The sequence below is a fragment of the Pygocentrus nattereri genome, chromosome 17 (assembly GCF_015220715.1).
Source record: "Pygocentrus nattereri isolate fPygNat1 chromosome 17, fPygNat1.pri, whole genome shotgun sequence".
NCBI classification, from domain to species: Eukaryota; Metazoa; Chordata; class Actinopteri; order Characiformes; family Serrasalmidae; genus Pygocentrus; species Pygocentrus nattereri.
In genome coordinates this window covers 39,691,844-39,706,612 of record NC_051227.1, presented here as the reverse complement: position 1 = coordinate 39,706,612, position 14,769 = coordinate 39,691,844, and the positions used below count along the sequence as shown (strand labels likewise).

Genomic DNA, 14,769 nt, shown 5'->3' with positions numbered 1-14,769 from the left:
GTAGACTGGGGTTCAATCCCCCACCTGGGTAACCACCCTACACTACACCAATAAGAGTCCTTGGGCAAGACTCCCAACACCACCTTCGCCTCCCTGTGTAAAACAATCAAATTGTAAGCCGCTCTGGATAAGAGCGTCAGCCAAATGCCGTAAATATAAATGTAAAGTATGTTTGCACAATTAGGTTCGCTAATTAATTTCAATTATCGCGATATTTCGATAATACGGTTATCGATTATTGATGCGAGCCCTTGCCTTTTTTTGGCTCACTGCTGGGCGCAACAAGTAGGTTGATGGCAGTGCAGGCGGCGCGCAAGGCTTTTTCCAGTGAGGTGTCGCTGCTCCTCACTGCGAGGGGAGGCGCTTGTGTCTCGCTGCTAAAGCCGTGCGCTGAGTTCCCCCCACAGACGGACGTGGCTGCTCGTCCCTCTCGCCATGGCCACGGGCTCGTCTTCATTTGCCTGAATGGAGCCGCTCAGACGGACGGCGATGCCTGAACCCTCCGAGTCGAGGCTCACACGGCCGTTTTAACCGGGCACTTCCCCCGCCGAGCCCCCCGCGCCTCCGCCAGCGAGCTGAAGAAGAAGTGCAGCAGGTGAGTTTTACTCTGGGGGGGATCTGGAATCGGGGGTCGGAGGCGGCGGTGGCGGAGGAGTCGCGCGTTCACATTAACTCTCTTTACGCGTGTCCGCCGCATTCGCGCCGGTGTGTCGCTGCACGTCGTCATTCCCAGCGTAGCTCGGGAATAGTGTAACTCCAGAATGAGGGTCTGCGTCCAGGCTGCCAAACACATCTCATATCCTGCCATAAACACCAGGAATCGACACAGGATCACTTGCTGGAAGTTTACTGGACGCGGATTAAGGCGCGTTGGGGATTATGCGCTTAGTTTGGAAACGAAGCTCTCCGTTCCACCTTAAATGGTGCCGGGTTATGATTCACAGACTTTTAGGAATGGGGGGGGGGGGCGGTGGGGGGCGGTGGGGGTCGTAGACGCGTTCCCCGCGCCACGCTCATCTCAGATGTTCCACGCTTTGGCTCCTTCACTGGCAGCAACCTGTTCCATCCAGTCGTGAAACGGGCGCAGTGCTACTTTGGCTGGAGGTGGGCTACCAACCATCTCAGTCCTCGTTCACGACCGCAGCTGAAAGATGAATCCGTCTGTGTTGAAATCTCGATCTGAAAGCCGCGATCTTTATTCTAGAAAACCACAATTTCACCGAACAACAAAGAGACGAGTTAGACCAGCCAGATGCTCTTTATCTGTGACGTCACAACCATCACAAGTAACTGGTGCTTTCAGTGCTCGGGCTTCATGCCACAAAAAAAGAGGATATCATGGTCTTCTTGGCTAAAAAAAAAAAACAGGCCTAGAAATGAATTTATAGAAAATGCTCGCATTTAAACTGAATACATCCCCCAAACATCGTTTAGCCCTTTTCACGATTCAATCCGATGGCATTTTCTCTACAAGAGGCCATCCGGATCTGTTCTGAATGACCTGATATCAATCTGTGTCAAGGTATCTGTTGTTGAGTGACTGGAAGATACGAAGGTAACACGTCCCGTCGTCACATCTCATGTTACAAATGGTATGAACTACTGAATGAGGCTTAATAGTGAGGGCTGCGTCTCGCAGTGGGACCCACTTGTTGAATCGGACTACTGTTTAATTTCAAAACAAAGGCCTGTGCGCAGCCAGAAGAGTAATGGCCCGGCTCCTGCTTCCTATTTTCCACATTTGGTGTGGAAGAAAAGCTGCCATTTTGGGGCTCATGTTGCTCCACAGGCATCTCTCATTGCCATTAGTGCTTGCACAGGTGGAATCAGACTCCAGTAGAACCCACACACACACACACACACACACACACCCCACCCGAGTCCTACACCTCAGAATGTGTGATATGCATTAGTGTCGACAGCTCCTCGAGTGATGTATGCGCATGCATGCCTGCTTGACATGCCAGGCTAATGTATATATACTCGGAGTACCTACTCACACAGCGGGCACTATGTGGATCTCAAGGGGGTTTCGATTCACTGCTCACTTTATTTGCCCCTGCTGTACTCCAGGGGACTCCCACGGATGGTAATACCTCCATTTGAGGGGCTGTCCAGTTCATTTCTGTGTTTGAATGTAGATGACATTGATGTATCCTTTGATTTTGCCACAAAGTTTCTGATTGATTGATAGATGATAAGATGCTCCCTTTCATTTATTTCCTTTCCAGTCAAAATGGCAAAGATGTTCACTTTTCAGTGCCGGACAAAAAGGCAGGAAACGTTTTCGCTGTTGAAGCAAAATCTCCATTTTTGTCATGAATAGTTTTTTTAACATGCCAGGTGCCCTTTACGCCACACTGTATGGTCGCTTTATTGCAAAAGGACCAGTAGAAATGGTCCAAAATGACTTGGAATAAGTCAAAAAATGACTTGACACAGTAAAGCTGCACTAAAATTGAAAGAAGTAGCATTATTGAGTTATGACACACAAAAAAAGCACATTAAATTTGGTCCATGTGCTGCCGAGAGTCACAGCAGTCTAAAGTGTTGGGTCAGATTTCTCTGGAGTTTCCCAGGCCAGTTATACGTCTTTACGAATTAAAGGCACAACCACAGGCTCAAAACGAAGGTCCAGCTCAATGTTTAGGTCTCAAATGCAAAATCAACATTACACTGATGACAGTAGATCATTCACTTACATCCTCACAAGACACATCCTTCCCCAAGTTACAACTGCTGTATCTTTGAAAACTCTTTTGAGGAAGGGGTCCAAAGCACAGCCCCAATTCCTTGCAGTTCCACCAGAGAGGTCCAAATCCCCAAAACTTAACACGGGGGGGACCAGACATCCAGAGAGGTAAAGAGCTACCCCCCAGATAATTACATAAATAACGGCACGGCAATAAATACGCTGCCTCATACCGAAGACGTTGTTTTATGATCGTTGTGTGAAAAATATTTTGGCCTTAAATTCTGTGGGTTTCTGGCAGTTAAGACGTTTTGCCATAACAATATGAAGTCTGAAATGACGGGGAAAGGAGGGAAATGACGTGGACAGGTTGAGGTCATCCTGAGTGGAACGGAAATAAACCAGGTCAGCTCTGGCGCACTGTACGCTACTTGAAGTTAGAAAGTTCCTAATTCATTCTCACTTTCCTGTTGTCCTCATTTCTTTGCTCTTTCACCCATCTGCCACAGCTCTGCCCCGTCGCTGGGTCACTACAGCAGTGGACAAAGATAAAGAATATCTCTCATATGTTCCTGATTCCACACACTCATCCATATTCAAGTTGCCCTTCCCTACCTCTCTCAGTTTGCGTTCCCATGCCTACCTAAGCATTCGGCTCAGAGTGTGGACTCCATAGCAACCATAGCTGAATATATGCTGTCAAAAACGACTGGCAGGACTGAAGAAGAAGGTAGATGTAACAGAAAGAATTGAAAGTGGGCCTTGAGGAGACCTAAGCTCAGATGTGCCAACACACCCTGGGCTTTACAGAATGTAACTGATGCCCGCATATTTCCACACACCCAAGCAAACAGATGGTTTGGCATTATTAAAAGAGAGCGCATATGTAATCGATTGTGACTGAACATATTCATAGGAAGGATGCGCACGAATGCAAGTGAGGGAGGGAGCGGTTGGCTGAGACAGCCACATGTTGCTCCAGGGTACAGCCTGGTGGAGAGCGTCAGGAGGAGCGCAGGTGTTGTCCGCCCAGCCATCAAATTCAATTCATATTTAATGTGTCTGCTTTGATATTTGTGGCATGTTAATCAGGGTTAGTGCCCCGGGCCCCGAGGCTGAGAGGGAGCACGAGGTGAAATGTATTATGTGTGCAGAGGCTACTTCAATAACACAAAACATGATGGCATGAGAATGAAGGCAGCTGATCTGTATTCAGCTGTTCCCTGCTCCTGGCAAGCTCTCCCAGCCCTCCCCGAATCAACAGCAGGCCGATACAGACCTCAGCAGAGGCTGGGCTCCTGGGAGGCTGTTGGCAGTGATGGGTGAGTGATGTTCGGCAGCATGAGGGGCAGTGAGATCAGCTGCATACTGGGCACAGCCAGTGGCGCTCAGAGTGTAGGAGGTTTCTGACATAAGGAGATGTCTCCCATCATCACTTTTGCGGGCAGCTGTTGTTTTCCGTTCATGTTGTTTCTGGCCAAGCAACTGTACACAAATCTGGTATGAGTTTTCCAAAGGCTTGATAGCACTAGTCACTAGAATACTCTGTTATAGTAGAGATGATGGCAGCACTGCAAACTGGATGCTTATTTGTTGTCTGGGTACCGTATTGTGCCCCAATGGAAAAAAAGAAGGTTAAAAAAGAAGACAAACTTATTTTACTGCATTGTACCTGTTGTATTGTAACACACTGTGCTGCAGTAAACCAATAAAACAGGACTCATCATGTTCTGTTTGTAATGAAATGTGCAGTCGGACAGTGTCCATGTGGCAATATCCACAGTATACTCAGGAAAGCATGTTGTGATATGGTGCATCACAATAATGATAAAACATCGTCATGTTGCCCACCCCTAATGTAGGCCAATTCAAAAAAGGTATTCTAGAACCTGTTAGCAACTGGACATTAAGGTGTTTAATACTGAAGGTTGGCGGCGCGGTGGGCAGCGCTGTCTCCTCACAGCAAGGAGGGCCTGGGTTCGATTCCCCGGCCGGGTCCTCTCTGTGTGGAGTCTGCATGTTCCTCCCGTGTCTGCGTGGGGTTCCTCCAGGTTCTCTGGTTTCCTCCCACAGTTCAAAGACATGCAGTCAGGCCAATTGGACGTGCTAAATTGCCCCTGGGTGTGAGTGACTGTCTGTGTCTGTCTGTCTGCCCTGCGATGGACTGGCAACCTGTCCAGGGTGTATCCTGCCTTCTGCCCGATGACCACTGGGATAGGTTCCAGCACCCCCCCACGACCCTGACGGAGAAGCGGCTTGGAAAATGGATGGATGGGTTTAAGCCTTTACTTCAGGGGTCTTCGGGCATGCTACCCCAGGAGAAAGTAAAATTGGCTCAGTATGTCTGTCAGAGTTAAAACAATGGGTGTTAGGTGAAATCGCCACACGAACGTTGGCTTGTCAGTTTTTTGTTACCTCAGGAAAAGCACACATTTGCTAATTAACAGGCAGGTAACAACAATTATTTGTCACAAACTTGTATTGTAGGTTTGAATCTTCACTCTAACTGCTAAGTGCAAAAGCAAACACTGGTCATCCAGTTAAATATCAACCGCAAAGAAAGACTGACTGATCCTAACGTTCTGTATCATTAAGCTTTATACTAAAATGTGTATTAGCAAATAACCTGCCCTTCACATAATCAGGAGAGTATGTTTGGATGAAGGTTTCATCGTTTATCATCATAATTCTGCATTATAAAGTACATGCTGGTGCATTTCTCACCCAGGTTTGTTCTTAGGAGTTGTGGCCGAAGATTTTCTTTACTTGGCAGAGAAAGTAGTGCTGGTTGTTATCGACTGAGAGACACGTCAGTCAACATTTTTCAAACAGTCAATTGTTTGTGGTCACAGTGCAAATAAACACCAATCTCAGAACCTGGCATGGAGTGTAGACTGAAAGGCAAATAAATATAAATACAGATAGCAAATACATATTCTTCTGGAATTTGTGTCATCGTCAAGCTGTTGCTTTCCCTCAGGCTGTAATATCACCCTTAGCACCCAGGTCATTATTCTATTAACAAGCTATCTCACGGTTCATGAGCAAGCAGTGGCTCTGCCAGACCCTGACAGACAGAGCTCAATGAGCAGCCTGACGGCAGCCCTGACGTGCTGGGAAAAACAGCGACTAGCTCATCTCAACCCAGTGTCATCACCCAACTGTGGGTGTTGCTGTATTAGTGGTGCAGGGGGCGTTTGAGTCATCTAGTTTAATAAAGCACCTCGGAGCTTTTTACTGAGGGGTCATGTTGGGATGGAGGTTTTGGTTCATTTTCACTTCTGTGTCCTGCTTGCTTTGTTTCAGATCATCATCAGTCTGATGGTTCACACTGTACCGTCTTCGGGATGACAGACGAGATCTGAAGGACAGTCCTGGCTCCTCCTCAAGGTTTTTCAATTTCATTTTCGTGCCTACGTTCTTCCTCAATGGGCTCCCGCAGCCAGGGCTTCTTCCACCATCACCATCACCAGCACCACCACCGCAGCTCCCTGGTGCCCGCCGCCGTGCCCAGACTGTTGCCCGAGACAGGGAGCTTGCTGGGCGGCATCGCCCAGATCACGCCCACCCTCTTCCTCAGCCGTGGAAATGTGGCATCCAACCGCAGCCTGCTGCTGTCCAAGGGCATCACGTGTGTGGTCAATGCCACCATCGAGCTGCCCAACTTCAACTGGCCTCATGTGGAGTACGTGAAGGTGCCGCTGGCTGACATGCCGCATTCTCCCATCTCGCTCTACTTCGACAGCGTGGCAGACAAGATCCACAGTGTGGGCCGGAAGCGAGGTGCCGTGCTGGTGCACTGCGCCGCTGGCGTCAGCCGCTCAGCCTCGCTCTGCCTGGCCTACCTCATGAAGTACCATCGAGTGTCCTTGGCTGAGGCGTATGCCTGGGTTAAAGCACGCCGGCCTGTCATTCGACCCAACGGTGGCTTCTGGAGGCAGCTCATTGAATACGAGAGGAAACTCTTCGGCAAGACTTCGGTCAAGATGGTGCAGACGCCCTATGGGGTCGTCCCTGACGTCTACGAGCGAGACCGTAGGAATCTTGCACCATACTGGGGGCTTTAAATGACTTGCCGGGGCTTCGTTTTTGGGGGAGAGAAGGAGTCAGGAAGGTGAGCAGATATAATTGCCAAACTGTGACTTGACCGTCTTCTGGTCTCCCTGTCACTAGGCTAACGACTCCTCCCCCTAAGCCTCCGATTTAAGAGTTTGACTGTGTGATCACTACTTACAGCCCCCCGTGTGTTGAGTGTGAGACTCTGAGAGGATCAGCTGATGCAGTGATGTCAATGCATTCTTGTCTATTGATGAGAGGGAGCAAGTTAGACCGAGTTGAGATTTTCTGGTGAGGTCAGGAGTGGCAGACCCTGAGATATTTTTGATTAGCAAGATGAACTAAATCAGTGGGAGGCTGAAATCATGGCCTGTGGGTCACTTTAAGAAAGCGAGGCAGCTGAGACTCAGGCTTTCAGTCTTCGGTTAAGATCCCACCCACGTTAAATGATGATGTGCCAGTTTCGCTGTCATCTTTTTTTTGTGAGAGGCAGCAATCTGCTGTCGATTACTGGTAGCATTTTTGAACATATTACTGGTACAAAACTGTCAATTCAGTTATTGCAAGGGACACATACACGGTTTTGAAGGAATCAGCACTGATGGGATTCACAAATTTTGACAGAGATGAGTTTTAACGTATGAAGAACACTAACTGTGTTTTCTTGTGTCTTCAAAGAATGTTTATGGAATAAATTAGAAAAGGATTTTGGGATTCCAACCAATGGTGCTGCTAAAAGACAGTTGGAAGCTGGGTTGTAGTTCTTGTTTTGGTAGATTCCTTTCATAACTTAACAAAAAAAGAGAAAAAGAAGAAGAAATCAATGTGATCAGGAGTTGTTTTTTCAACTGTTTCAACCTTTTTGCATTTATTTTCAGTTTATAAATATTTCAGTGGTTCTTTTTTTCCTATAAGAATTTCCTGAATACAGACTATTTCACAGAATTATTGCCAGAGAAGTAGTCTGGCATAAAATATAAAAACCATGTTGATTCTGTCCTGTCAGAATGTCAGTGATGCACAGAAATAATGTTTAAAAAAATTAAAAAGATTATGCTCTTGTGTTGAAATTAATAAAGCCTTAAAAGCGAAAAATATTGTTGGGTTTTGTCTTTTTATCCATCCATCCATCCATCCATCCATCCATCCATCCATCCATTATAGTTATACTCATGCACATGCAGCATTCCATGCATCACAAAACACTTCGTAGGTGTTTGGATATTTTCTACTTCCAGCAGTTCACTAAAACATGCTTGAAGCGACAGATGCAGTCTATTTTCTCAGTGTTATGAATTCAGTCAGTGCCAGCAATCAATATCTCCATATGTGTGCCTGCCAATCATAATGACACTGACATTTTGGACTGATGCCACTTGCTGATAAGTGGAAAAAAGGAGAGATCAGTGAGACGAGATGAAGCTTCAGCAAACACAGGGTTTTACAAGTAGTGCTAATAAAAGGTGTGTCAGCTTCGAAATCGCGATCAGTCACATCACAACAAGCTTCTCTGAGCTCAATGAAAATCACTATACTCTCTCCATCAATCATCATTTTAATGTGGTGCTACTTGTTTGTTTTGACTGTTCCAACAGAAAAACTACTACATACTGGGATGTGTCGTGTCGCCCACCCCTACTAGTAAAGCCACGTGGTTTCTGTAGTGTAGTGGTTATAATGTTCGCCTCACACGCAGAAGGTCCCCGGTTCGAAACCGGGCAGAAACAAGCCGCACCTTTTTGGGGGCAATCGTGGGCTGGAGGTCAGGGGTCCAGCCTCGTGACCGGAAGGTCGCCGGTTCGATCCCCAGAGCCGACAGCACATGACTGAGGTGTCCTTGAGCAAGACACCTCACCCCCAACTGCTCCCTGGGTGCTCTGGATAGGGCTGCCCACCGCTCTGGGCAGGTGTGCTCACTGCCCCCTAGTGTGTGTGCTCACTATGTGGCGTTTCACTTCACGGACGGGTTAAATGCGGAGGTGGAATTTCCCTGTTGTGGGACTAATTAGGGTCATCTAATCTAATCTGATGTCTTAGTCTGATTCATTATTATATTGGTACTGTTGGCCTCTTCAAGCCATACGATTATGATCATTTTAGGTAATTATCTCACACTGTTGTGCGCTACTGAAGAATACCAGGGAGCGAAAAAGCAGAAAATAAACTAAATGTGGCCCAACATGGCAGAAAAACCCCCCAGCAAATTGGCCCAAAGCACCAAAGTGATCAGCAAACATTTGAACACCTGTTGCTTGTCAGCGCTGCACTTCTTGTGATCATGTTTTCCCTAAAAGAAAACTACAGTATCCTTGGTTACTGTCACCAAGGCAGTGTTGCTGGCAGTGCTGAACTGTAATGCTGACTCAGTGCCAGGAAAGTGCAGACATGTGTTCCAGCTACAGCAGAAGACTGAGAACGAGCTGTTGAGATCACAGCACGGACATAAGACCTGTAATCTTACTAGTGATGCACTGAAATGAAAGAGCGCTGGGACTGAAGACTAAAAAAGTGACATTATAGAAAACCAGTTCCCTGAAAATGAACATGCTAAAACGAGTACTGTGGACAGGTGACGGGACGCGCCACACAATCCACCGTCCTTGACTGCGGAGAACGCTCGACAGGAAGACCATTCCATTATTTTGAAGTTCTACTTCGGTCAAAAAGTGAGGCTAAGGATGGTGTTGGCGAGGTAGCAGGGGCTTTACTGTATTCTGTGCATATCGAATAGGATTTTTAAAGTGTTAAGTCTAACACAGTGACGTTCTTAAGCACTTTACCCCCTTTAACACAGAAAGAAGTGATTTCAAACTGCTTGTCTGATATCAACGTATTGGGTCCACATGGAAGGCATCTTCACTGCTGATCTCCTGCTGCTCAAGCTGTTTGAATGTGTTGACCAGCGCAGGAAAGTGCGGAAAAAACCCCAGCAGTTCCTCTTTCCTTACTAATAAACTTAATTGTAATGTCTAGATATTAACACTTCGCTGTAGGCCGACTGAATCGTTTATTTTCAGTCAAAACACCAGCATTTGTTTTTCTACTTCAGCCAAAAAAAAAAAAAAAAAAAACCTGCCAAAAAAAGTCATTTTTATTACCATTTCCAGCTGACAGCTTTCACATTTTTCATTAAAATGTATTCCCAGTGTGACCAGGCGAGATCTGAGTGCATCTTGGTTTGGGGCACTTCAGCCTCTCGTGTTCTCGGTTATACTCGGATACATACCTACTCAGGTAGTTGACTACAAATAATTTAATAAATAATAAGTTTACACGTTAAATGTGGTCAAAATCTCTCTGACCACCTCTTTTATGATTACGAATGTGACCTTGGTGCGTTTGCATCTGGCTTTTTAAATGAGATCTGTTAACTGAAATTGCATGATGCCAGGTGTAAACAGGCTCTTCGCCGCTTCACAGGCTCCGAGTTCAATTCTGCTTTCGTTGCTGCAGCATCTTTTGAAAACATCACGTCGTACGGGAGGACCGAGAGGGAAGGATGTGAGCGTTACAGTGTTAGACACTACTTTATAAACACCACACACACCAAGGGACGGTTCTTCACACACAGCATTTTAATCCAGGCAGTAGTAGGCTACATCATCATGTTTAGACTCATGAACACTCGAAGTGCCTAAGTAAACTAATTCTTCACGACAACTGAAACCGAATCGAGACCAAACCTGCCACTGTTCAAATACAATGTCGATGTTTAAGGTGTCACAAAACAGGAAAAGACATTCAATAGCGCCATTACACTCCATTCAAAACGGTAAATATCACCATTTTAAGCAGTTTTCAAAGACTGAGATGTTTTTTATCAAAGAACCTCAAAAAAATACAATTTAATCGCAGACCACCACAGACCCTCTGTTTCGAGACCCAGCCATTAAAGAGATCGGTTTCCAGCAAAAGGATAGATAACACAGCCCTGCTGAAAAGAAATGAGGTGTATAAAGAGAACACTTCTCTGAACATGTACCTAATGTCTGAATATACCTTGATCTATACATCTATACCGTATCATGTGATACAGTCTGCGGCTAATACCAATGCAAGAGTGTAAGATTCACATTGTGCAATTTACTCAAAACTGTTTATTACATTTCTTGATGTCCAGTGGATCATCCCTCACAAAGAGACCTCTGATGTTTTATGGACAGCTGTCAAAACATCAAAACCATTTTCTACAATTGACTCCACAAAGCCAGCCAGATGTTTCTGCCCCCACCCCCTCGGAAGGCCAGAGAAAGAAAAAACAAAGACAGCTTTCACTCCATGTACATTACAGACCCATATAAATTACACCAGTGGATTTTTTCCCTCCCCTTTCCAGTCTTCTACAAACATTCACAAATGTTTCGAGCTTCACAGCCCAACTTCAGAAACTACGAGGCCCAGCCATTGGTTGGCAGAAAAAACAGGAAAAAGACAGTAATAAATAAATATGAGACGACTTCCCGGAAACTTCCCCAGGTTCTCAGCAGCAGCGTTTGGATGAGGATGGAGCTCAAAGCAGATCAGGCAGGATGAGGCCTGGAGGCTTGGGCTCCACGCAGTTAATCCAGAAATTAGCGCAGCTGGCGTGGTACTGGTGACCGCCGTACGTCAGCTTGAAGTTATCCGTCTCGGAGTTGAAAGCCTGCCCGCCACATCCGAGAGAGAGAGAGAGAGAAAGTGAGAGTGAGACGGAGAGAGTAAGAGAGAGAGACAGACAGAGAGAGAGCGACAGAGAGACAGAGAGAAAGAGAGAGAGAGACAGACACAGAGAGAAAGAGAGAAAGAAAGAGAAAGAGAGAGGGAGAGAGAAAGAGAGAGTAACAGAGAGAGAGAGAGAGAGAGAGAGAGAGAGAGAGAGAGAGAGAGAGAGAGACAGAGAAAGAGAGACGGAGAGAGAAAGAGAGAGTAAGAGAGAGAGAGAGAGAGAGAGAAAGAGAGAGAGAGAAAGAGAGAGAGACGGAGAGAGAGAGAGAGAGAGAGAGAGAGAGAGAGAGAGAAAGAGAAAGAGAGAGAAAGAGACGGAGAGAGAAAGAAAGAGAGAGTAAGAGAGAGACAGAGAGAAAGAGAGAGAGAGAAAGAGAGACAGACAGAGAGAGAGAGAGAGCTACAGTAAACTGAAAGTGAGGCAAAAAAGACATATTTACACATCTCTTACACCCAAAACTTGCTTTGGTGTCTCAAGTTTGCTTCTCTGCTTTTGCAGTGGAGCTAAAAAGCTAATGCAGCTAACAATGGATGTTTAAGACGACCAATTAGCTTAATATCACACATGCTTACAAAAAGTTCTCGAGTTAAATAATGTCTAGAACTAAAACTAGAACTAGAACTAGACTTACTTGCTGATGTACAGGGTTAAGTGTAAACCTTTTGAGCAGGCAGCACTGGTTGCCCACTCCCCCATGTGCTCATGTTGTGTTTTCTTCCCAGTCCATGTGCTTCTTTGTTTTGGTTTTCACAATCCTGCCCCCTTGTTTCATGACTCCGCCCCTGATTGTTTCCACCTGTTTCCCACGTGTCCCTCGTTATCCTGGTTTGTATTTAAACCCTGTGTTTGCCCCTTGTGTTTGTCGGTCTTTGATGTATGCGTGATCATGCTGATTGTTTGTTGTTCGGGATAATGTTTATTGTTTGTTTATTGCTTGTTTGTCATGTCTGCCCCCCGATCAATCAGTGTTGGCTCAGTGACCCTGGACTGTTTGGACTATGAGCCTGGATTTGCCCTCAATAAAAGCCGCTTATCTCAGCGTATGCGTCCGCCTCCTCGCTCCCCACCGTTACAATACGGTAAAACTGACATAAAAGCCTAATAACAATTCAAGTATTCATCTGAATAGGTCTAACAATTACATCATCTCAGATGAAGAAAAAAAATCTAATTGTAATGTTCATTTTGCGAAATGCTGTGAAATATGCAGTTTAAAACGTAAAGTGTAGCATTTTATTGGCACTCAAGTAGCTTTTCGGGCATCCCTGAGAGAGGAAACCCACACCAGCAGGAGCTCACAAATACAAGTACTGTTCCAGCAGCGACTTTCAGAGATGATGCAAACTAGATGCAAAAAGGTTTATCTAAGACTTAATGTCATCCACAGAGGGCCAGTGTGGCTGCAGTTTTTCAGACAAAACAAGCTGGAGCGCACCTGATTCCACTTGTTTAATCAGTTGGCTTCAGTCTTTAAATTACTGATCAGGTGATCTGCTTTGCTGGAATTAAAACCTGCAACCACACCAGGCTTTTGTGGATAAGACTGGACACACCTGCTTTAAAGGTAACTAAGGCAGTAGGCACAGCAGGGGGTTCTTCAGCTTCCCAAATCAGAGATGTGTTTGGGAGCAAACTCAACATTATCTGCGGTTTTGTACTTCATGGGGCCTTCGGTTTATACGCGTTTGGATTTGTTCTATAGAGTCTGAATTACCTGATGGGCTACAGCTACTTTAAACACAGCCTGCGCTGCGGCTTGCACCACTACACTCGAGCAGATGGCTTGGGAATGCACAACATTGTTATTTATTAAATGTCTAAAACTATGAAGTAATCTGCATTATGTCAGTGTTTTAGCCATGTGCATGTGAATCTATGGTACATAAGCTAAATTGCTACTTAAGCCTCAAACTATAAACCGGAAACAATTGTTTTAAAGGCAAAATTGTAAATTGGATTTTTCGCTAAACTATCATTTGAATCATTACAGTAAATTACAGCACTACAGCTGGCGCAGTACAAGCAGGCGTCCAGGTGCGACCAATTTAGATCTAAACACTTCTAAGTAGGGATTTTAATTTGGTGAATCTTACTTCAGGGTAGAAGACTGCCATGCAGTTAATGAGGCTCAGTGCTGTGTCCTCCTGACACAGTTTGTAGGATTTATAGACTTGTGCTTTCCACCCACGGCGTCTATATATGGAGGTGGGAAATCGAGAGGCCTATGAAGTTTGCTCGGTACGCTGATTCGGAGCGCTGCCTTTGAAAAGCACAGCTGCAGCACTATGCTTGCAAAAAAGGATGATAATGTGCGTGCGAGTGTGTAGATGTAGCTCAGATCAAGGCTTTGCATCCCTGATGAAATATCTGTGCTGCAGCCCGAGAGAAATGACTCATGTTTGGTGAATCATGCCCTCCCACACAGCAAGAGACATGCGGATGGACCTGAATTACACTTCACTTGTACTCCAAAGAAACCCGGTGATTAATCCACTACCCTTCCAAAGTTTAAGGTCACTTATTAACAATTATTTTAATCAATAGTATTAATAAAATTCAGCAACAGATTATATGTCTGTATTAAAAACATTAGCCTGCTTTCTGAGGACTCTGCTACTCTATTCTAAAAGTTTTACAAACCTGACGAAGCTCGTTTCGATTGGCTTGTTTTGTTCCATTCTGCTTAAAACCTTCCAATCTTATCTAGAGAGAATCCTCATTTCTAGAGAGGGCATTTTCAAGCACCCGACAAATGATCACTGCAGTTACAGTACTGTTCAAAAATCAGAGACCACCCTCCATTTCTTTAATTTCTAGTTAAAACATCCATTTCAGTCTTCAAACCTGGCTGCATTTTCCTGCAAATATCTGGGTTCTTTACTCGATTGCAAATTTTCTTCTTTTTTGTCCATTTCCTTTTCTCAGTGAGGCCTTCTGGACCCTACACAACCTTTCAGACTAGTGCCGCTGCTCACCAGCCTTCTGGACCGGTTTGACCACCACTGAGCTTCTTGCTGTACAGCGCTGTGCAGTCCTCACCCTCAGATCTTCTCTTTCCCACTTTACTATAAAACTTCATACTAATAATGTTTGCTGTCCAGTGTCGACCAGAGGAGGACGGGTTCCCCTTCTGAGTCTTGGTTCCTCTCAAGGTTTCTTCCTCTTTTAGGGAGTTTTTCCTGGCCACCGTCGCCGCTGGCTTCCTCATGGGGGCTCGGACCCGGATTTTCTTTCTTCTTTTCTCTTCTCTCTGTAATACTGATTGTTCTGTAAAGCTGCTTTGTGACAACACCTGGTGTAAAAAGCGCTATATAAA

The 14,769-nt window shown here is 45.5% G+C and overlaps 2 protein-coding genes and 1 non-coding gene across 12 annotated transcripts in view; 2 read left to right on the top strand and 1 right to left on the bottom strand.

Moving 5' to 3' along the window:
- Window positions 1-260: 260 nt before the first annotated feature.
- dusp14 (dual specificity phosphatase 14) lies at window positions 261-7,845 on the top strand. Its single transcript, XM_017724221.2, has 2 exons — window positions 261-595; window positions 5,999-7,845. The coding sequence occupies exon 2, from the start codon at window positions 6,121-6,123 to the stop codon at window positions 6,757-6,759; it is 639 nt and encodes a 212-aa protein (XP_017579710.1). The 5' UTR covers window positions 261-595; window positions 5,999-6,120; the 3' UTR covers window positions 6,760-7,845.
- A 557-nt stretch (window positions 7,846-8,402) lies between these two features.
- On the top strand, window positions 8,403-8,475 carry trnav-cac. The gene has a single exon. It is a non-coding gene; the product is annotated as a tRNA-Val (tRNA).
- Window positions 8,476-10,300: 1,825 nt separating this feature from the next.
- The window catches only part of synrg (synergin, gamma), a 54,558-nt gene continuing 50,089 nt past the window's right edge, over window positions 10,301-14,769 (bottom strand). For all 10 annotated transcript variants that reach the window (XM_017724211.2, XM_017724214.2, XM_017724215.2 and 7 more), the window contains one exon: window positions 10,301-11,390. In XM_017724211.2, the coding sequence (XP_017579700.1) occupies window positions 11,259-11,390 (132 nt within the window). In that variant the 3' untranslated portion in view covers window positions 10,301-11,258. The remainder of the gene's footprint in view (window positions 11,391-14,769) is intronic.

What these genes read in the sequence shown, in the direction of transcription:
- dusp14 (XM_017724221.2), top strand. Translation starts at nt 6,121, where the DNA reads ATGGGCTCCCGCAGCCAGGGCTTCTTCCACCATCACCATCACCAGCAC.